This window comes from Neodiprion virginianus, chromosome 5 (genome assembly GCF_021901495.1).
Source record: "Neodiprion virginianus isolate iyNeoVirg1 chromosome 5, iyNeoVirg1.1, whole genome shotgun sequence".
Lineage (NCBI taxonomy): Eukaryota > Metazoa > Arthropoda > Insecta > Hymenoptera > Diprionidae > Neodiprion > Neodiprion virginianus.
This window is the reverse complement of record NC_060881.1, coordinates 29562289-29584414: the sequence shown is the minus strand read 5'-3', so window position 1 is coordinate 29584414 and position 22126 is coordinate 29562289. Positions and strand designations below refer to the sequence as shown.

The 22126-nt window shown below is 39.7% G+C and overlaps 5 protein-coding genes across 17 annotated transcripts; 2 read left to right on the top strand and 3 right to left on the bottom strand.

Annotated features, from left to right (window-relative positions):
- The first annotated feature begins 737 nt into the window (after positions 1 to 737).
- LOC124305352 (uncharacterized) lies at positions 738 to 11153 on the top strand. 12 transcript variants are annotated; one of them, XM_046764668.1, is made up of 7 exons: positions 738 to 1186; positions 2597 to 3128; positions 5264 to 5707; positions 6097 to 6270; positions 6376 to 6613; positions 7223 to 7516; positions 8437 to 11153. In XM_046764668.1, exons 2-7 carry the CDS (start codon positions 3081 to 3083, stop codon positions 8649 to 8651), a joined length of 1413 nt encoding a protein of 470 aa, XP_046620624.1. In that variant the 5' UTR covers positions 738 to 1186; positions 2597 to 3080; the 3' UTR covers positions 8652 to 11153. The 12 variants fall into 12 exon arrangements, with proteins under 12 accessions (XP_046620624.1, XP_046620635.1, XP_046620629.1 ...); XM_046764672.1 differs by lacking the exon at positions 738 to 1186 and adding an exon at positions 1601 to 1839; XM_046764671.1 differs by lacking the exon at positions 738 to 1186 and adding an exon at positions 1786 to 1901.
- A 587-nt stretch (positions 11154 to 11740) lies between these two features.
- Positions 11741 to 13696, bottom strand: LOC124305360 (cytochrome c oxidase assembly factor 5). Its single transcript, XM_046764693.1, has 3 exons — positions 13470 to 13696; positions 13103 to 13204; positions 11741 to 12775 (listed from the first exon to the last, which is right to left on the bottom strand). The coding sequence occupies exons 1-3, from the start codon at positions 13572 to 13574 to the stop codon at positions 12734 to 12736; spliced, it is 249 nt and encodes an 82-aa protein (XP_046620649.1). The 5' UTR covers positions 13575 to 13696; the 3' UTR covers positions 11741 to 12733.
- A 261-nt stretch (positions 13697 to 13957) lies between these two features.
- Positions 13958 to 15153, top strand: LOC124305359 (histone deacetylase complex subunit SAP18). Its single transcript, XM_046764692.1, has 4 exons — positions 13958 to 14117; positions 14245 to 14351; positions 14436 to 14630; positions 14837 to 15153. The coding sequence occupies exons 1-4, from the start codon at positions 14046 to 14048 to the stop codon at positions 14928 to 14930; spliced, it is 468 nt and encodes a 155-aa protein (XP_046620648.1). The 5' UTR covers positions 13958 to 14045; the 3' UTR covers positions 14931 to 15153.
- Positions 15154 to 15334: 181 nt separating this feature from the next.
- LOC124305355 (UBX domain-containing protein 7) lies at positions 15335 to 18766 on the bottom strand. 2 transcript variants are annotated; one of them, XM_046764683.1, is made up of 9 exons: positions 18413 to 18766; positions 17716 to 17973; positions 17181 to 17455; positions 16745 to 17026; positions 16588 to 16645; positions 16361 to 16509; positions 16192 to 16240; positions 16016 to 16101; positions 15335 to 15888 (listed from the first exon to the last, which is right to left on the bottom strand). In XM_046764683.1, the coding sequence occupies exons 1-9, from the start codon at positions 18450 to 18452 to the stop codon at positions 15730 to 15732; spliced, it is 1356 nt and encodes a 451-aa protein (XP_046620639.1). In that variant the 5' UTR covers positions 18453 to 18766; the 3' UTR covers positions 15335 to 15729. The 2 variants fall into 2 exon arrangements, with proteins under 2 accessions (XP_046620639.1, XP_046620640.1); XM_046764684.1 differs by having other exon boundaries at positions 16751 to 17026.
- A 365-nt stretch (positions 18767 to 19131) lies between these two features.
- LOC124306327 (mitochondrial import inner membrane translocase subunit Tim29) lies at positions 19132 to 20590 on the bottom strand. The gene is made up of 3 exons (XM_046766896.1): positions 20255 to 20590; positions 19967 to 20068; positions 19132 to 19658 (listed from the first exon to the last, which is right to left on the bottom strand). The coding sequence occupies exons 1-3, from the start codon at positions 20394 to 20396 to the stop codon at positions 19249 to 19251; spliced, it is 654 nt and encodes a 217-aa protein (XP_046622852.1). The 5' UTR covers positions 20397 to 20590; the 3' UTR covers positions 19132 to 19248.
- Between the last annotated feature and the right edge of the window lie 1536 nt (positions 20591 to 22126).

Sequence of the window (22126 nt, the reverse complement as noted above, 5' to 3'; positions counted from 1 at the left end):
GCGCACACGGTGACGTAAAGTCGAGTGATTCGTAGTTGTCACGCACGTCACCTCCACGTGACTTGCGGCGGGTAAATGCAGGGTCTAGACGGCGATATTCAAAGAATCTTTTTGGACCAGGGCCACTTGAAACGGGGCCAATTCCAGACGCGTTAACCATTTCGATAAATGTGGGCGGCATGCCAATGCCGGATCGTCTCCCGTCGCACCCTCGACTTTTTCACGGCTGTACGTCCGTTACCCAGCGTTATTCCCGACCTTCGTTGTTGCTGCGTCGCGCGTTTCAACACAATGCTCGCCGTATCTCTGTCTGTCTCTCTCTCTCTCTCTCTCTCTCTCTCTCTCTCGCTAAATTGTCTAATATTGTTGTAGACACAATCACGTATATCTATCTATCTATCTATCTCTCCATGTCTGGCGATCATCCCTCCTGCCACCCCTGAGCAATTGGAGGCGTAACGCCCGGTATCATTTCGCGCCATGTTCCTGTGTCAAATCGTAAAATGTTTTTAAAGTATTCAGCGTGTCATTTATTACATAATTTATCTTGTAAATTCTATGAAATATATAAGAAATCACATGATAACAAGTTACAAGGTATACGATCGTGTAATAAATTCTATTCGGAATTCTTTCAAAACACTTTATCATTCAACACATGAACGTATTTTCAGTAGGGGTTAGCGATACGTCGCGATACGCCGCAGTACGTCGCAGGGGGCTGCGGACGAGCACGAGGCAGGCGGTAGACAAGCTGCGGGCCGACGGCCAGCCAGCCAATAATATTGGCCCCAATTCATACTAGTAAGGTAGCGTCCCGCGGCCAGTTAAGACTCTCTCTCTACGCTTTGTCAAACGGCTCTGTCAGCGAGTCGCGCGAACAGACAAGATCGGCACCGGCACCGTCATCGCGTTGCGGTTCCGGGTTCGGGGATTCCCTCAAACGTCGGTCCGTGTTCCACTATGATTAACAAGTGCACGAGAAGAATTGTCCAGCCAATCGTGGTTATGACCGGACCGAACGAACCAATGACAAACGCCGAACGTGGTTCGGAACTAGTTTTGAACTAGTGAGCATCGGGTCTCTGCGGCCGGAACGCGCGGAGCAGGAACTGGGAACCCTGCGACCCGTTAATTCGGAGGAACCGAATTACAGAGCCTCAAAATTGGTCCAATATTTTCCCACGTAATAAACACGATTTTCACGATTATATTTTGTGTCGATTTAAGAACCGCGCAGCCGATCACCGTTCGCACGCAGCGATACATCCGTGGCCGTTATATCGCCGTCTCGAGGGTCGTCCTTGAAGCATTCCGTCAGTAGACTATGCCTGACCCCGGTAGAATACTCCCCCTTGGTAATATTGCACCACCTCGGCCTCGGACCTTCCCTTTGACCCACGGTGCTCCTCCACACCCAGTCTACAGCTCCAATATCGGTCAGAAACGCGTCTGACCTTGGCCCGGCCTCTATACGCCGCACTTCCGCAGGGCTAACGTCGACGCTCTGCGCCAAAACTGCCCGCAGCATACAGTCAGCACAAGCAAATACCTACTCCGGATACGTACCTACGTATGTGTGTAACCGGTGTACCGCATGTATAGGTGGTTGTCAGTGCGCACGCACCCGCTCCGCATCCGTGGAACAGGGTGCAGCGGGCGCAGCGCACCCCTCTCCGTCTATCTTTGTCATTGATCTAACTTAACGCTGTTCGCCACCTCTCTCGTCGCCTTCCTCATCGACGCGCTTCCGTTTGCCCGTATCTGCAGCACTCGCGCCAAAGCGTTTGGCCCTCTCGGCCTTCGCGGCGGTTGAGCGCGGTGGTGCGGAGCAGCAAGGTCGCCTTTCCGTCTATACACAGTTATTATTACATCCATCATTGTACTCGTCGGGGCCGACGGTGCGTCGCGTGTACATAACTCTAAAAACATCCTCTCATCGTCATTCGGTTCCAGCGCCCTCGAGACGTCTCTGCTGCCACGTGCTACCCCACGCGCTTATCATACTACTCCTTTTTACCACAATTAACGCTCCCCTGTGTACAGTATATCTCACTCACCCTTCAAGGGGGTAAGCCAGAGTCAAACACTATTTTCGACTATTTTTGTAATGTACTGATATTTAAGTTTTCTTCCTTACTGACTTATTGACAATTTTCTACTGGAAATGTACACATTATATGGTAGTGTAATAGTCTCAGTCAGCTTCGAGAGCGGTTTCAGTGAGTAAAGTGAACGGAACCAAAATTAAAGTATTCTTTGCTTCTATTAATTCGGAAAGCAGATTTTCCTACAGTTATTTGTTCAATATTTCACAAATTAAAACTCGGTTATTATGTATGATAACATTTCATCCGGTTACATTCCGTGTCTTTCGATACAAATAGAAATATACGCCATATTCAGAGGCAACTAAGACTATCAATCGTAGAAAACGTTTCTCATGCAAAAAATATCGTTCTATAGTACGTATATCAATTATTACAATATCTTGCTAGTTCGCTGGGTAGCACAAAATAATAGTAAATCACTCTGGCATTCCTCCTTGAATAAGTATTGTCTATTTACATCCACCGCCTCTCTTGTTCCACTGCAGTGTACCGCCGAATTATGCAAAACGCCTATTCGCCTCGCCTCGTTGCTACTGCTGCTTTTGCTACCGTTGCCGATTCCGACGCTGATGCTACCAGCTACTAACACTAGTACTTGGACTGTTGCGAGACAAAACGACCACACGTAAAACCGCGTTGAATCATCGATCAATACAGGAATGTACAATAATTCATGGAGGACGAACGCTGCCCATTTACCCAGCTACGAACAACCGCCCAACACGAAACTGTTGCCGATTGAACTTGCTTTCGATACTGTTCACCTCACCCTTCAGCGACCCCAGTGCTCAACCGTATCTCAGATCTCATCGAGCGGTTAATCGTGAAGCAATTAGGAACAACCCTCGCAATGTCGACGAAGAGATCAGCGAATTGAAATGCGAAGAGGTTCCTGGTCATCGCCACGAGGAATAGTGCAGAATGCACCATTTGGGATTTGAGCGAAGTGGCTGAAGTAGAACGAAAGGGATGGCGTCGAAACGCGACACGGCACTTGTTGCCGGGCCAACCTCGTCGGTAAGATCAACGACTTTGTAGTGAACCGCAACCCTCGACCCTCTTCGAACGATCCGGAGTAGTTATACCTTATACCTCTCATCTCTGTTGTACACATACATAATATGTGCCATTAAGAATCACTTGAACTCATATAGGCTAGACTTATCAACGAGTGGCATGATTTCCTGCAACAACTAGATGAATAGAAATTAGATATCTTTTCATTTAAGCCTTCTAGATACGACTAGTTATTCCAAATTCTGTACACGGTAAACGGACTAGCCGTATCCTTATTCAAGGTATATCCATCGCGTGATGGATTATAAGAAAAGAACGAAAAAGAAAATCGGAATGCAGTGGATACGGAATCGCGACGTATGTGTGATACTCGCATATTTTTCAGCCCAACCTCCTCGGAGTTTTTTTTTTTTTTTTTTTTAATGCGATTGCTGGGGGGGATGAACCGTGACTTTGTCTTATTATCTTCTGGAGCAGACTGCAGGGAATAAAATACGAGCCAGGGTAAAGTTAATAACTTTCAAACGATTACAGTTTGAGTGGATTTGATCGATACCCCCCATATTTCACTACCTACATTTATATTATTATACGCGACTAGTAAAGTATTATTAGAACTTGGTCTAGCGTCAGCTTGAAATACCCGCGCAGCTTTGTGGGTTTATTTAGTTTTTCTTGCAACATTCGCCCGCGAATGAGTTAACTGTCCTCAGCTTCGTTCCGCGGTTAAATTCGCGATTGCGAACTGAATTCTTCGCATTCACTGCACAGCAAATAGTGGCGTTACACAATCGTAAAGAAGACCTATAAATACACATGTGTGTTTATGTGTGTGTTTTCACATCGTGGGGCCCTGCATATATCCTGTTGCCGTTTAATGGAGAATAAATAACGCGATCGAGGGACACGCAAGGGCAGGTAAGTGAGTGACATTTATGATGTAAGAAACATTGATGGGTCAACATAGAAAGGCCTGCACTAGATCTACAAACGGACTTGTCATCGTCATCATCCTTGTCGATCGAACCTTCACGGGACCCTGGAACCCCCATCAGATACACGATGACAATATACAGCTACACATAGGTATATAATATACCTATCACACGTTGTACAAACGGATTCGCTTTGGCGCGAGCATACTTGCGAGCCTGACATTTTAATCTAACCATTCTCATCGCTTTTATCGGACAACAGATACTTGCGTGTGTAACTATATGTATGTTTATATGTATGTATATATGTATCACACCAAACCCTTTGTTTTTCCCGATCCACTGATCGTTCTATCGTGCTGACGCTGACGCACTAGGTGATGCAAAAAAATAACACTTCTGGCAAGATGTTCCTCAGTATTTTGAATATTGTCAGTGATTTTCAGACGCCTGTCCTGGTTCCATAGGCATTTGAATAATTTTCTCTATAAAATTTGAATATTTCCAGGCATACAATACGCTTCTCGTAATATTATTATACTTCTGTTTACCTTATCTGAAGTTTTGACCAAAAGCAGAATCTCGAAGCCGGTTGGCTTTATGTAACCGTATCGTGCAAGATAGAATTTAAATTAATTCAACTCACTGTTTGTACGTTGAGAAGTACTGCTTGCCAGTAGAATTTCAATTTCTTAACGAGCTGACTGATCGGGTGAACTAAATGATTTCGTCAATTCTCAGAGGATAGCTAATTTCTGGTAGTCCGATCTCCTCCACCTTGGTAGGTCAGTGTCTGTCTCGAGTGATCACCATTGCCCCTTCTGATTCATTAACTGTTGTTTAGCGACCCGGATCCGCCGATAACTTCTGACTTACTAATTCTGTGCATATAGGAGGGTTGTGGCCGTTGTGCACGTGCAGTGGCATCATAGAGCTAGTCAGTAACCAGCTAGCTACAGTACTACGTATATTACACTACATAATTGTCGCGTGTTGTGACTTGTGTCTGACCCACCTGGCCGTGATATATCACTTCTCTCCTGTGGCTGTTTGCCGACGAATGAGGTAGAAAAACACGGCCAACTGCATTCCTCCAGCATCACCTCAGAACTCTCTGCTACACAGTCCGTCCACAGTCCGTCTCCGCCGTGCACGCTGCACTACTCTCTACATTCAATCATGAATCTTATGTTCCGGAAGAACTTTGCGGTGGACAAGGGAGCCGGTGCTGGTGAACGTGGGAACAGTGGTGTCGGCGGGGTGGTTGCCGGATGCGGAGGAACCACCGGTTATCGACCCCCAGGGATCCGAGGTCGGACCGGCGTCGGTCGCGATGCGGTGCGAAGAAGTCGAGAGTTTGGATATTATCCGATGGACGAACACCCCGCGCACTCGTACAGGACCCATTTGTTTCTATCGCCACCAGCCGTCAGCAGCGCTACAGAAGATTCCGGTATTCAGATAGGCTCGTCGAATCGGCGGAATTCCGGACCCATTATTAAATGGGGTGCCGGTGGAGTCGGAGGTGGAGGCGTTGGAGGTGTTGGTGGCGGTGGAGGAGGAGCTGGGAATGCGAAACGAAAACAGAACGGCAACCAGCAGCGAGATCCTTCGGAGCCACATACGCCCGCGGCCTCCAGGCAGGTTAGATGTGCAATCTTTTTTTTTTTGGAATTTTTTTTTTTTTTTTATAGACGAAGACACCACCCTTCACCGCTGAAGCACAAGCCTCGACACGCCTGTGTATACTTAACGAATACACTTGACAATAGAGTGACGATTGAAAGATGTAATAAAATGTTATTCTCAATGAGCACCCAGTTCTTACTCCCCTGTAGATGATGACCCGGGCCTGAAATCCAGCAGGCACCACGAACGCAAGAAACGCAGGGAAATCGCTTGGGAGCACGAGCTATTTTCGGACTTGTGTATAATGCAACCGCGGTCACTGATCGCGTCACAGCAATTATTTGTCGTTTTCGGACGTCGGATACTGCTGATGAGGTACTATATTCTCATTGTCGTTCATTCAGGTATCGTTTAGCGCTGGAAACACTGCAGGTGCTACCGGAACTTACACGCCGCTTGTGGTGTCCGCAAACAGTCAGCTAACCGCAGGGGAACCAAGGACCCTTGCGACCTTGGACAGGGACTGTTTCATCATTCCTTTAGCGTCTCTGGACCATTTTCTTCCTGCTGGTGTACCGGTGAGCCGCCATTACTGTTCACCAAGACATGCTGATCATGCTTCGAAAGACACGAATCCTGTTCCTCTGACTCACGGTTGAATTATAAAAAATATGCCTTTCAAGCTAGCGCCGATTGTCGACCGGAAGAAGACCGGCAGCCCGTTGTCCGTCCTCGAAGTTGAAGATCCGAAACAGTGCATCCTCGCTCACCTCATGACGCCCCTCGAGCCCCTTGATCCTTTAATGGAATCCCCCCTCGCCTGCCCTCTCGTCCTGCAGCGGGACACTGCTGCAGAACTTCTAGCTGAACTCGCGCCAACGGCAGCCCAGAGTATACTTCTTGTTAATATGGAGAGAAACGGTACGTTCAGAGATTGTTAGATATACAAAAACGCTGGCCGTGGTCTTCAGACACCATATTCACAGTTACCAAAACACGGCGTAGAGTATTTCATTCAATGGGACTTGGTTTGCCCTTGACTCGAACGGTGCCAAAAGTAATTCTTTGATGATGTTGGCACTTAATTCTGCAAGATCTCTCACGTTTGAAACGTTGCAGAATTTTAACTATTCATCGTGTCCAGTGGTACTGGAAATGTCCTTGAATATTGCTTGTCCTGCAAAAGTCCTGGAAACTATCAACTAAATTTTTCTTGTGTCCTGGAAATATTGTATTTTTAATGTTCTTGAATAATCTGAAAATATCGTAGAAATGTCCTGGAAACGTGCTTGAATTTGTTACGGATTTTTTACTTGACATCATGTTATTGTACCTACATATTTGACGCGAGGCTGTGCTGAGTCTTTCAATCCTAGCGCTCAGGAATAGACATAACACAGTCAGATCCATCGACTCCGTTTGTATAATTCTACTTTTCTTGGTACCCTGATACCGAAATAACACATTACACATCTTGATATTAAAAATGTTCACAAGGCTCTCGTTGAATCGTGATATTCATAATTCCAGCCGAGTTTCCCTTCATCTCGTACTACTTCATAAACAAACTTACGAGAAATCCGGGTGAATTTCATCACGAGGCTCAGTGCCGTGCTCTCCAGAAATTCGACCCCAGGGAGATCAAATACGCAGCCAGTCACACCTTGGATGTGTTCAACGAAGTCGCCACGATAGCTCGGCCTCCGCTTGAGCCACCTGGAGGCCGACCGCCGCTCGCTACGACTGGCTACATCATTTCTGTCTTCAAGGTTTTCGAAGGCGACGACGGCCTCAAGTTCGAACGCAATTGGCTTTATTGGACGGGTAAGAGTAGTTGACAATAACAAGCAGCACGATCTATTATGTCAAGAATACCGAATTACTTAGTCCTGATGAGATTTCGTTAGAGATTTACAGTCCTTCTGCGTGACTGTGTTAGATGACTTTATGCAATGCATGCATGAGAAGTGCTACTTGTCGTGCTTGCAGAGAGTGGTGTAAGTAGCGCTTTACATGCAGGAATAGAATAAAGATACTGCGCATGCGCAAAATGGCTTAACTGTAATTCTCGCACTAGTGCTTTCTTCTCGTTCACTTCTCGCACCAGCGCTTTCCACTTCTCTAACTCGCTGCAGCAGCCCGAAGAAGCAGTACTTCCCATGCATTTGTTGCATAAACAGTTATGTGACACTTCGGCATGAAAGCCACCATATGTATGCCGTGTGACGTGAAGTGTGCAGGAATACACGAATATCACTGTACCATGTGCAGCAGCTGTATTACTCGTGCGGCCAACTTCACAGCATGCTTATAATGGTCGCTTTCTCGCACTTGTATCACAATATACTATTATACTCTGTGGTCACGGGTCAGGGAACCCTGGAGAACCTGGAAATTTCATGGAATTCTGAAATTCTGGAATAGTCAGTGAAATGTCAGAGCTATTTGCGGAAAGTCAGGCAATCATTTACTGTATTTTTTTCATACAAATGCATCCCACAATTTTTTTAAGCTTCATATAAATTAGATCGAATACAAATCCTTTTTACCACCAGCGGAAGTTTCTCTTTAATCTTTGAATATTCCTAAATATTAACTTCCAAACGATTGCACGCATCGGTTAGGCGGGACAGTGTGAAAAAGACAGGGAATTTTGTGATGAAGATTTAGTGGCCACACTGTTATATTACTACTACGAAATAATCACTACTACAAAATTGATGTTCTACCGAATTTTACCGCAGGAGCACGAATGATATACAGATATCTGCCAAAATCTGTCGGACTACGGCGCATCACGCTCCACAAATCGATGTCACCTGGTGACAAGATGTATCTGTTGATATGTGAATGCGCACAGCTACAAGACAACCTTTCTGCTGCTGCAATTTTGCTGCCTGCACTCCGCGCCCGTCTCTGTGGATATACGGGACTCTACAGGCCATCGGTGTGCTTCTGACTCTGTTTTGAGAAACTTTTTTTACGCCTATTTGAAGACGACGAGTAGTTGCACCTCGCATGTGTAATCGTAGATTTTAACCTGGAAGTTTTTATCGATGTCAACTAATCAATTAACGCGGTATGTAGAAGCACTAAGGCTGTGAGATCAATATCTGTCAATTACCGATTTTATAGAGTTTCTTTTTAGGAAATTAACTAGTCAACGTGATTGATTTGATGGAAAACACGATTAATTAAAAGAGCAGTGGAGCCTAACTCTTTGATCTATTTCAATTTTCGTGGTTTGGCAACTTTGATTCATTGACTAGTAAAGGGTTGGTCTATACAGCTGCACTTGTGAGGACGATTAGACAGGTCATTTCATCAATCTCAAGCGTTTATCGATGTTAGATATCGGTGGCTACGAAAATTGATTGACATCTCAAGAAGTTTATAGTATTCAAACGAAAGTCGTAACATATCGTAAAGAGATGAAGAGGATTATGTAAGGTTTCTGGAATCTTTCGGATTTTCAAGTTGAAAAGATGTGAAGAATTTCAGAGAACGGACAACTCGAGAAATCAAGCGTAACCTTTGTGAAACCTTGCAGCCTCGATAGATTTCGACCAACAGGAAATTTCATCGTAAAAACGTAACTGGTCAATTGTTGAAGTATGATGATAAAGATTTCTGTTACAAACGGTCATTTTTTGTTCTTACTATGTATTAGTTATTAGATGTGTGAACAATGCATACAATCTGGCAAAATTTAGCAAATTTATCGCCGTACGAAATGAGCGACACAGAAATATGATTATATGAATACGTAATATTAAATATGAGCGTTCAGTGTTATTAACGGACGAAAAAAATATTCTAATAGCCCGAAAAAGCTATTAGTGTGGCAGTTTCCGTAATTATAACAACTGACATGAAAAAGCAATAAAACAGCGCCCATCTAGAACGGTAAGGGCACGTCAATACCGAGTGCAGGAATTTTTTCATTATTGACGATCTTTATGACCAATTATTAATCATATCTAATATGCTATACAATATGCTTTTTCTATACGCGACGCGGTCTGTCATATATTGTAGAGGAAGACAATTTTTTAAACATTTTTTCTTAGTGCATAAACGAGTACTTACAATTCGCACGCATGCATAGACTATCTACAAAGTGTGTAATATATTATAAAACACATAAAGAACAAATTTGAGCAAGACACAGACGATATTGCTTAGAGAGAATTGACGTAGGAAAGACTCGTCCATGTGAGTATAGAATTTACGCCCTAATCATTGATTAGACAAAGAATAGACGAATTTATGTAGACTTAAACTTTACAGCAGTTAGTTTTCACTCCTTACGCCAGTCGGAATGCTCATATTTAGATTATTTAGCAATTGCTAACCATCATCAGTAGATAATTAAATTTATACGATGATAATAATGATCTTCAAAACGCAGGGTGTCCTGAAATCTATATCGTTAAATAATGGTAAATACATACAATAATATAAATATGCGCTACTATACGTAGAGTAAAGACATATCTTACGATTAATAAGGCTGTGATATTTAAAGAGCGTATTACGTTTGTTGTTTTTTTCGTTATTGCGAATTTGATTCGTACGATAGCTTTAGAAGTATTTTGGATGCTTTTGCAGTTTGAATAATCTATCTAACGAAAAATTATTATATCAATGCATGACTCGCCTTCTAAAAACCGCAAGCCTCGATACGGGACAATAACTATTATCCCATTATAATAATTATAGTAATATACTTAGATAAAATTACGTTCAACTTTATCCGAGACGGTCTCTCTATCGAAATAATACTTCGTTGCATAGTCGTCGGATGTGTTACTACATACATGTATGTACATACATATCGACGATAGTATACATTGCAGACATATAGGCTTTAATGACAAAATTTTAACGATCACTCGTATTCTTATTACATATTATATCATGATGAAATTACACGATAGAAAATTAATAATGATCAGCAATTATACTGATTAGCTTCAATACTCGCAATTTCATAGGGAAATTAGGAGGACTAGGAAAAAACGTACGTTTCAGTTTCAATCACGATTGTACTAGATTGTGTTTAAATCTGTAAGATACCAGATCCTAGTTGATCAGTAGCCTTGTGATATATTTCCATAAAACTCGATCAAACCTATTCGAATTTAGCAGGTATAAATTTTAAATCAAACTAGAAAGTCTAAGCTTAATAATACGTAGCTAAGCAAATAACCGTTTAATCGAAGTGGTGAAGCGATACCAGAGATTGCTGAATGGTTGTAGGTTGAAAAAATAACAGCAACAAAATATTAATACATATCTGATCGGTGTTCCTGCAAGTTCGTTATTTATTTATATTTTTTTCCCCGTTTGTGCATGCTTGGAAAGGCAAATTCTTCGTCATACGCAACCAAATTCTTGTACTACGCACAATGATAATGACGTCGGTTTTTTATACTCAAATTTAATTTTATTGCCCTGGGAAAAAAAAAACTTACGTTTACGATATACGTAACATGTATAATGCATACAAGTGTATAAAGATAATATCGCGATTAAGGAAGATATAATAAATACATCATAAGCGAACCAACAGACCTTTTTCGACTCGTTTATAAAACGAATATATGCATAGGTATGAATATATAATATCGTATGTGCAATTTTTCATATATTTTTATCGAAGGCTAATTTCAATCGTTGTACAGGTACAACACGTTGTAATAAGAAGCTAATAAGAGAAATCGAAATGTTTTGCGATGCAACATACACATAATACCTGTTCATCTAATCAACGCTCAACAAATCGAAATACAAATAAAATAAAGAATACCGTCGCTCAATTGGCGAATCGGCGAACAGTTTTAATCATGATAATATTAATCTTATACCTACGGATTATGATCGAATAATAACGGTGTTTCCGTTACGCTTACGCCAGGTCTAATGATTACATTTTTTCTGTTATCACATTCTTCTCTACCTGTAATATCTTACTTATTACGTACGAAAATATCGCGCCATGCTCACCAAGAAATCCAAGTAAACGAAGTACTTTTTTTTTAGTCGTTCCCGAATCCTTGACCAACTCATTTTCGAAGCTTTATAAATTCGACAATATTTTTCTGCATTCGTCTTATATGCCCACAACGAAGTGATCAGAGAACGTAACGTAAATCGTTGGGATAAAATTGAAAAACAATAATAATAGTAATACGTTAGCGTTTTTGTCTCACGTTCTACGATAAACATACGAAAAAAGTATTACCTACCTATTTAGAAGTATGTATTATTGATTATACTATATGCTACAATGGAGATGTAGTATACGACATGAAGGATACATAAACTTGAATCGGATTTAAATTTGAAGTAGAACAATATCGGAAAAACCGGAAGCCCAAAATGAAAATTATAACGTCAGTATTTCTCCGCTGAGCGGTAACACAAATCTAATACATATTATATCGATATATTTTCAATTGATGCATGTACTGCGATAGTAATATTAACAATAGTAATACGTAATTGTATAATAACAACAATAATAATAATAATAAAGTTTGGCTACATATTTTCCTCGACTTGATTTCAGTTTTGATTAATCATACCTTTATTGCGTTATGACATTGTTGTGTAGATGATTTCAACTTTATGTACAATTTTCATTGAACATAATCAATACCATCATTGATTATCGTACATTTGGATAATATATAATAATAAATACTTACATAATTTGGTACATGACATTAGTAAATGTGCAGATATATATACTCTATGTATGCGTACTTACATGGTATAATACTTCTATCTATTGTTTGCATAACAGCAATTCGAAGCTGATATAGGACACAGTGAAACTCGTACTTTTTTATGTGTCACAAAAATGAATTAATACACTAGTTTCACAGCAATGATATATTGTAGAAGTTTCTAGAGTTGTCATAAACAGAGGATTAATATTTCAAAGTCGACAGAATACATATTTGGAAAAATACAGGCTCTGCTGTAATCGGAAAAAATTTAAATAATCACAAGAATTGCCTGCTGTTGAAGATGCTAGTATCCCTTTGGTCCGCGGAATCGACGTCTACCGTCTAGCTGCATACAAAGGTATTTCGCGTACATTAATTTTTTAGAGGGAAGAGGATGAAGGTATCTAGCAAAAATAGTATAGACATAGCGACGCTATATGTTTTTCAAAAAGGGATCTCACCACCCTGAATATATCACATGAATTTTTATTTCTTGCAATAATACGTCCAGTTAATGAAAAATGTTAAATTAGAATTTAAAAAAAATAAAAGTGGATTCACAAGCTCTGAAATTATCCCTAGTCACCACCCTCGTAAAAAAAACATGGAATAAACACGAATGGGGGCTTCCCTTTAAGTGAGATTGTATCGTTAAGAATTAAAAACTACTCACAAGCGAGCGTTTACATTCGAAGAAAGTTACTCTCAGTGCTTGACATTTGTCAGGGACAGTCCCATCAGTTGTTCTTAGGCATTCCCTGGGGGTGCGTTTATGCTGAACAAATGAAACTTACGCAATTAATCAAACTACACAGAGGTATCATCTGAAATCCAAAGAGACCTCGGAAGTATAAAAGAATCATTTGTTCGAAAATCAATAAACAAATAAACAAACAAATATATAAGGAAGTAATAAAAAGAAAATTGTAATAGTCCAAAAAATTTCATTATATATCACTGACGAAAGTTACACCGATCTCAGAGAAAATTGGGATGAACACATAACGATAACCTCGAAATCAGGCCAACAACTCACGTACAATTTTACAGCAGTCGCTTTCGAGAAGGCACATTTTCAGGTCTGCTCGGGCTCCGGCGCATCTTGACTTGTCTGCCAACGTTTCATTTTCATTCTCGTATTGCATTGTTTCTATAGTTATCGTTTGGTTCAAATTGAAAATCAAAATAATTGTAGTGTCTGTCGTAAACGCTTCATTGCCGAGTTGAAATGTGCAAAATGCAAACTAGTGCTGATAATTATTGCAGGGTACTACTTAACCGACTACGGGCTAGCGTTGAATATTTCTCTCATTCATAGAGCATATACTACTCGAGGAAGCTACAGTCCCCATCAAACTCGGGAAATATGCGGCCGCAGTGATGAGAGAGAGAAATATATATCCGTGTTACCCCCTCTCTCGCATTCTGCAATTTGATTGGCCAGGAGGAATCACGTGTCGGCCAATCAGGGATAGAGCGAGGAAACCAGAGTAGAACCTACATAACCCTCCTCTCTCCGTCATTTCTCTGCTAGACTTTCCTCACGCGTGAAGTCACCAAGTAGTGTATGCTCTAAGCGCCCAATACATTTACGGCTAGATTTGATTACCTTAAAAATGGCGTCTGCAGTGGAATCCATGATTGTTGACGAAAAACAAATTTCTGATAAGCCAGTTGACAGAGAAAAGGTATCGTAGTAATATTTTGCCTATCATTGGTGTTTCTATATCCCAGATGAATAACTGGAATGTGTAACCAATCTGTAAAATCTCATGCATCCTAACCTCACTTTCTCACACTCATGCCGCTATTTAGACCTGCCCGCTACTTTTGAGAGTATTTTGTAACATCGGACGACATCACAACATCGTCGAATACAGTAGAGGAAATGTGCCGTCAAATGAGCTGCAAATTTACACTTGGTATGTAGTTGAAAGAAAATTATCTTTCCTCACATCGAACCAAGACGTGAACAGTGATTGCATGTGTTCATATCTTGTTTTCAGGATGGATGCCACGCTACGTGAGATAACTGCGCTCGTGAAAGAGGTGAATCCTGACGCGCGTAAAAAAGGAACCTATTTCGATTTTTCTCTGGTTACTCCTGAAGTTCGTAATTCTAGTTATCGAATGCGAGAAATTGGGGTAACTTGTTCTGGTCAAAGAGGAGCAGATGATAATAAAACTCTCGCACAGGCTAGGTACTCGGTCCACATTATTAATATTCACAATATTAATCTTCACTAACACTATTGAAATATACCGAACTTTATTGTTTTCAGGCTCTTTCACTAGAGTTACAAAAAACAATTTGATTTACTTAATTTCGTTTGTTGAGTCACTGAATATCACTACTCGCCAGAACATATTACTATTTGTCACTTATTTGGGCAACTTTTTTCCTCAGGTTCACGATCGGCGATTATTTGGACATATCTATTACCCCTCCGAATAGAATGTCACAGCCGATGATGCGACGTGGAGGCTTACGGCAGTATTGACTTTGTTGTATTTCAATTTTGTACGATTTCAAATTAGTGTTCGAATCATTTTCACTAGGCTTAATTAGATATAATATATATTCGTCAATTATACTTTATACGTACGTTACGACGTGACATACTAATTGAGCCTATGACATAGTATTTGTTCGTGAAACATTTCACTGTTATTTTGTATAATTCGGGAACAAAATGAATTACAAATACGAATTTTTGCAAATTATACAGTTGTTTTCGATTTATATGCTCATTACTGATAAAGTACAAGTGTTCAGTTTTACCAATTTTCGGCTTTGCATTTTCTTAAGTAATATATAAATGGTTCACTTTAGTACTTATGAAAATTTACCAACTGAAATCGCATACGAATAAGGATTGAAAGTAAAAGTTGGAATAACGCCAAATTAAATGTAGATCCAATGGAATAAAATTCGATTGGTTGTTTTTATTTGGATTGGTTTCAGACATGATTAAAACAATTAGTAGATCTGCAATTATTGAGAATCAGTTAACTTTGTTCAGCCTTGATCATGAAATTATTTACACGAGGCGATTCTTCTTTTGGTATATTGAACATTGCTAAAAGTTAATCAAGAACGGTTAAAAGTGTCTAGAACTTTTCAGTTATATGTATAAACTGAATAAAGAGTAACGAAAAATTTAAAAGCGCAAGTATTACAGATACGAGACGAATTTTTTTCCTTTTTCTTTTCAATAAATACAAACGACCGCTGGCAAGGGAGTATCACTTGCGATTTTTTTCCCCTCAAATCTTGAATTACCACATTACGGGATCAAATTATATTTTTGTTATAAAAACGGTATTTGAAGGAAACAGAATAGTTTCTGACAGTCGAGTTTGTTGAGAAAGAGCCCCAATATTTGTCCTAGGAAATGGAACTAGGTACGTGTGCTCCGAGGGCGGATAACCCATAGTTTCCATTCTGCCCAGGAAGCTCTGTGGAAAAAAAAAAGCAGTAGAAATGTCATGATATAAGAACTTCGCGATGGATCGTATTTTGAGTTTTTCCACTGTATTCTAATGATAAAAAATCAAAACGAGGTTATACTCTTTGAAGACTTACTTTTATCGTGTCGCTAGCTCCCATAGAGATAGTTTCTTTGCCCCCATTTGGCAGTCGCAGACATAAACGCAAGGACGGCTCATCATCTGTTGAATGATCATAACAAATAGTCGAAGACTCAATAATTTGTGGATCAAATTATGCAAAAGGCGAAAAATCAAGTTATTTATACTTACTTGAATGTACAACGGTTGAGTTGGGCTCAGAATTACTCGGTTCACCGTTCTGCAATCATATATTTTAAATTTTAGAGGTAAGAAATCAAAGGGACAAGATAGGAAAAAGTAAAAAGAGGTTCAGAGAGAATGTGGGGGTAAGCTGATTTGCAACTAGTGTTAGGCGTACCTTTTTCTGTAATAAAGAATGTAGAATTTCGTGCTTTTTCGTCTTTGATAATTCCTCCGTTCGCGACCGCTTTCCTAAGATACTAACGCCACTACGAGGAGGGATTACGTTACTCGCGCTGGGCCCAGCATCGACACGTTCATTGTTAGCTGGAAGATTGCAATATGGCTTATTATGATGGGACAACAGAGTATTTCATTGATGCCTTGGTGTAGTTAATTTGTTACCTGATTCCACAGCCGTGTCTCGAATTCCTCTGGCTTTTTTGCTTTCTGGGGTCATACCCTAGGAACAAAAATTAAAATTTACGAAAATTATCAATTTCTTTCTTGCCTTTCGCAGCATAAAGAAAACATGATCACCAAAGTATTTCATCATACGAACACTTGCCGAAGATTCCGAAGGCACATCGCACCGCCGGACCATGGAACCTGCAGGGCATGATAGCCAGTCGTCTGTAGCGGTAGAAGGAACCTGAGGTGCAGTTTCCGGGGATAGATGATTGCTCAACATGTCACCTAGCCCTGAAACTAGATGTTCTACCGTAAACCGGTCGTATGTCCGGACACACTCGCCTGTTCTTGGGTCCAGAACAGCTAGATAAGGGTAATCAGTGACATTGTAGAAGTCGATGAAGCGTTGACCGTCAGATGTGTTAGATATGACCTGAGAATATGGCAAACGCTAGTTACACATGAGTAGAAAATTAAAGGCCGTTAGTGGATCTACATATATATAATATTTCTTTTTCTCTGTTACAGACGGAAGGTCAAGTATGAGTTAAATTTCCTAATAACAAGTATGCGATCGATATAATTACCTGCCACAGAACGAAATGGTCCCTGACCATATCCCTGATCTGCTCATTGGGCCACAGGTCTCTGTTAAGTATTTGGCATGAGAATTCAAGTGGATTTTGTACATTAACAAGAAGCCATCGGTTTATGAGCTTCGCATGTTCCCTAGCCTCGATGAATGATCCCAAAAACATGATGTCGTAAGGGGGTCTGAAGAGGTCTTCCAGGCGCTTGGACTTCCTTGGTGACATTTTTTTCACCCCTGTTACCCTCCGCGCCATTTCCTCCTCCTGGCGTTCTGGCATCAGTTAATTCATTCAATTTAAACATCGCATATTAGCTTGAAACTCACTTGAATCCATGTAACTCAAAAGGAAACTCTAAAAATTGATGTTTCACGCCGATTCTCAGCATCAAGATGATATCTGCATCGCGTATTACAAACATATCTTGCATAAACTTTTTGGTAATTAAAAAGTACGATGAAATAAGGTAAGCCGACGCCGATTTATAAGGATAAAAAGCCGTCCCGGTTATCGAGAGCCTCTTGTTCCTTACGTGTTTCTACCGCAAAGTCCCTAAATCTATCAAACACACTGTTCGATGCTCTGGGGAACGCACAGACGGGCTGTGTTGGTACCAACACTTCTCGAGTAGGTAGAATTGGAGGCCTGATCTCTGGTTCTGGGGGTTCAGTTTGACCGTCTACGTCTGCTACTGCCTCTGCTCCGCCACCTTCAAACATCAGGCTAATAGCGGCCTCTACATTGCCGTCAGCCACCACGAGGTACTGTCTGGCGACAGCCTCGCTGGATCCTGGAATTTGGTAAAATGTTCACATGAAAAAGAGGGAAGAAAATAATTTGAGACCAAATTAGGTTAGGTTAACAAAAAAAGGGCAGTATTTGATAAAGTTAGGTTAGATGAATGAATCAAAGTAAGGAAAACTTGGGAAACTCAAGATTAGGTCAGATGAGATCAAGGTCAGCTAGGGTGAATTGAAATAAAACCCATGGTAAATGTGTTATGCTGGTAAGGCTAGTAAAATGGGTAGAATATTACTGTAATACAATTCTTTGGAAATAAACATTTCAATATGAAGTAAAACAGAGAAACGGACTCCTGCATTCTTTGTTTACCGATTCAACTGTTCGTACAGTCACATTGAAGCATTGAATTTGTGTTAACGGCAAAATATAGAACTGAGTATAATGAAATTGATATTTCAATTATTACTGTTCGCTTTTGGGCTAACCTGTGACTTCGATGAATTTTTCAATCAGTTCGCGATCCATCCTGTTACAACATCAAGCTCTAGTTTTGGATTCTATATCTGTTATTCGCCGATTGTTGTATGAGAAAACAAAATCGTCTTCGTGTTTGTTTGAAATTTCGGTGGTACAAGAACGCTTTCCTTGAATAGTAAATCCGGTATCGTTTCACGGTCGCGGATCGATGCGATTTCGAATCCAGATTTTGAATTCTTGAACTTTAACCGAATTTTTTAACAGCCACGGATCACTGCGGCTGTCAACCGGCATTAACTATTTTGTCTTCAGCTTTCCTCTCCTCTCTCTATCTCCCGCTGCGCAACCGTTGCCACAATCGATCATGGACCATGAATATTCTCATAAGAAGGCGTAACTCTATTGGGATTTTTTACACCGTTCATGAAATTAGATGAGACTTTTGACGAGAGCTGGACAATTCATTGAAAACATCTTGAAATAACGTTTTCATTTCAACTACCTTCACGCGAGTTTTTGATTAGATCTAACAGAATAGGCCAATAATAGTAAATTATTTACAACTTTATCAGAAATTAATGAATTCGAAGCATTCGAATCTTTTTCAAGCACAATATTCCGCCACGTTCTTTTTCCATCATCTTGTAATATAATTCTCCAATAAATTCCAGCTTTCGATCCCGAAGTATCAATAGTGCATATATAAGTCTAAAAAAATTTACCATACTTGTGTGTGAAGACACATTTATTCAATGAATAAACCTTCTATATGTACATATGTATAAATACTATTATAATAATTAATATTTATAATTTTATCCGTCAATAATATTCGATATTCTCATTATGAGCCGATTTTATCTGGCGAAGTGGAGAAGTCTTTAAATTCCTCTTCATTTATATCAAAATCAGTCATTTTGTCCTCCAGTAGCAACCACTTATCCATGAAACCAATGTCAACTATTCTGTGATGAAATCCTAAATACTGTGGTTTGAGATACGAACATGTTGCTTTGTAGTGAGCACATTCTTTATCGTAGTTATCCAACCATATAAAAGAAACAATCCCCAAGCTCAACCTGCGTATGATCCCTTCATTGAAGCACTGTTCTATCGATTTCAAATGCCTTACACTTTGACGATTCCGAATTGGTTCTCCAACCATCATCATCTTGTTTGATTCTTCTATCAACATGTTTCTGTATGAATCTGCACTAGGGTTGTGTCGTGAAAAGTAGTATACACTGCCTAGAACTGAAACATAAACCAATTCACACGAAAATTTCATACCGAAACAGAACATTTACTAGCTCCTCTGACTCTAAATAAATATATTTTTCTTTTGTATTTTTGGTTTGATTCACTGCAATAATTAGTGTCATCTGCACTAATGATGAGCAGCTATAGTGGGCTTAAACATGTATTTTTATGAGCTGCGAATCCTTTACAAAGAAGTCTAGTGATACATCTAAGATCATAAAGATAAAGAAAAAAAAAATAATTTGTCTCTCATTCCAGCAGGTTTCACTGCGGGAAATTAAGAAATATGATTTTTCACTTACGAGAGAAATAGATTGAAGCACGAATAGGCCGATCCTTACATCCTTGTGCAACATCCTTAGCCACATCTCTGTAGTCAATGAAGAGATTCTTCCAATATTTTGCTACAATGAAAATAAAACAGGTGACAATTATCGAATGATTATCGAACAAGTTCGCATACTCTAAGCTAACACCCGATCTCCCTATATTCTGTGAATTGCTTCGTCAAATTAATATAAATATAATATAACCTGTAAATACCTAACCTAACTTAACCTCGCACAAAAATTAACATGACCTGTTCTTACCCCAACGATCTAGTAGCCGTTCCTTCACTTGCTCAGTCACTTCAGGATCCTTAGCTTTGCTTATCTCAGCTGAATTTGTACTATAGGTTCTAAAAAATTGTTTAAATCTATTACGGAATAAATGGGATATCCGAACCGCCATAGTTAGTTTACTGATCAACGAAGCGTGCGGCGATTAAATTTCACTCACTGAAAAGTCACTCTCATTTGAATTCCATAATAAGAAATAAGTTCTTAGTTAATGACAAAGCACGTAACGTTGAAAAATTCCTATTAATTATTAAATTGAGCCGAGGCGCGAAAGCATCGCGCTTGAGTAAAGTTGGAAAAATTCGGCTCCTAGCTTTCTTATCGTGAAGTAAATAAGTCGTCTGCTCTGGTTTGGTAAGCGCGGGAACTTCCCATAAAGCATTGCGGAACGCGGATTAACTTTAAACATTTTAAACAAGGACGATAGTCGATCTATTTATTTGTTTCATTTTCTTCATTTATTTTCGAGCCCACGTTCAATTTTAACTTCACTCTTGAATACATGGGATTTTGACACTTACGGTTAAACAATAAATTGTCATCATATCATAATTCATTGCAAATTATTGCTCAACTTTAAATTGTCATATCAATTTCATTCTCGACTTAATTTTACGTGTTAATAACAAAGGATTATTTTCATCAATCATGTTTCTCTGACTAACTGCAATTCAATCAACATAATTTTCAAAATGGAGAGAATTAATGGAAAAGGTAATTTATAACTTTCGATTTTCTAACTAAAGCACCTGCGACACATTATCCTAGTCTTCTATGTCACAGCGTTTATCCCTATTTTATTTCTAAAATCTTCTCAACGATTTTTCTTTTCCTCAATTCCTCAATTAACGAAGCCTAGGAATGTTTCGACCCTTCCAATATTTGAAGAAAATTCAACATGAATAACATGTGCAAGTAATCAACTTTGAATCCTACAGCTCGAACAATTTTATGCATAGTTTAGTAGACCAGACATTGACTCATTTTTTTTATTTTCAGACATGGTGCGCAGCAGATACGCAAAACTTCAGCCTATCACAGATAGAATCAATGGACTTCAAGATCCTTTTTACCATTGTAACGGACATGAAAATGAATTTTCTTGCAGCAATCTCAGCGTTAACTCTTACGCTCTTCAGCTTCGATGTGATTTTCAGAACTTGCTACAGGAAAAAAGCAGGGTAAAAACGGAAGTAGAACTTACCTGCAAAACTAAGTGAAAGTATTGAATTTCCGACCACGAAATTCCTTTGTGCATCTAATTCTGTCTGTTTTTCATACATGGGTGTGTTTATGTTGTTTTGTTGTAGGTATCTAGGATGACTGAAAAATCTATGAGAGAAGAATTTTTTCAAACAAAAATGCCGGCAGCTCTTTTGAAACAGCGCGTTTCCTCTTTGGAAATAAGTCCAACTGGTAATTACACATAAAGACCAATTAATACACCTCTGGTTTTAAGATTAATCTCTGGTAAACATCACGTATAGTAATTCCAAGTGATTATCTTTTCTTGTTTCAGAATTGCTTAAAAAACAGAAGAACCGCAAGCATCGAAATAAGGAAAAGCCGTTTTTCTCATTACTTCTCAGTACGTAGAGAAAACTATCATAACTTGCTAATTTCTTAGGTTCTTTCATTTCAACAAGTAGTGAAAATAAAAAAAAAAATTTAGGAAAATCCTTCAAAAAGTATAACGCTCTACAGCTTTTCGCTTTTCGGAAATATAGTTTGTCTTTTTCAGATCTCAAAGTAGAGCTATTGGACATCCTAAATTGCATTTTCTACGTACTGTGGTGTCCGATATACTACTTTGGAAAATTAATTCTGACAATTATAAGATCG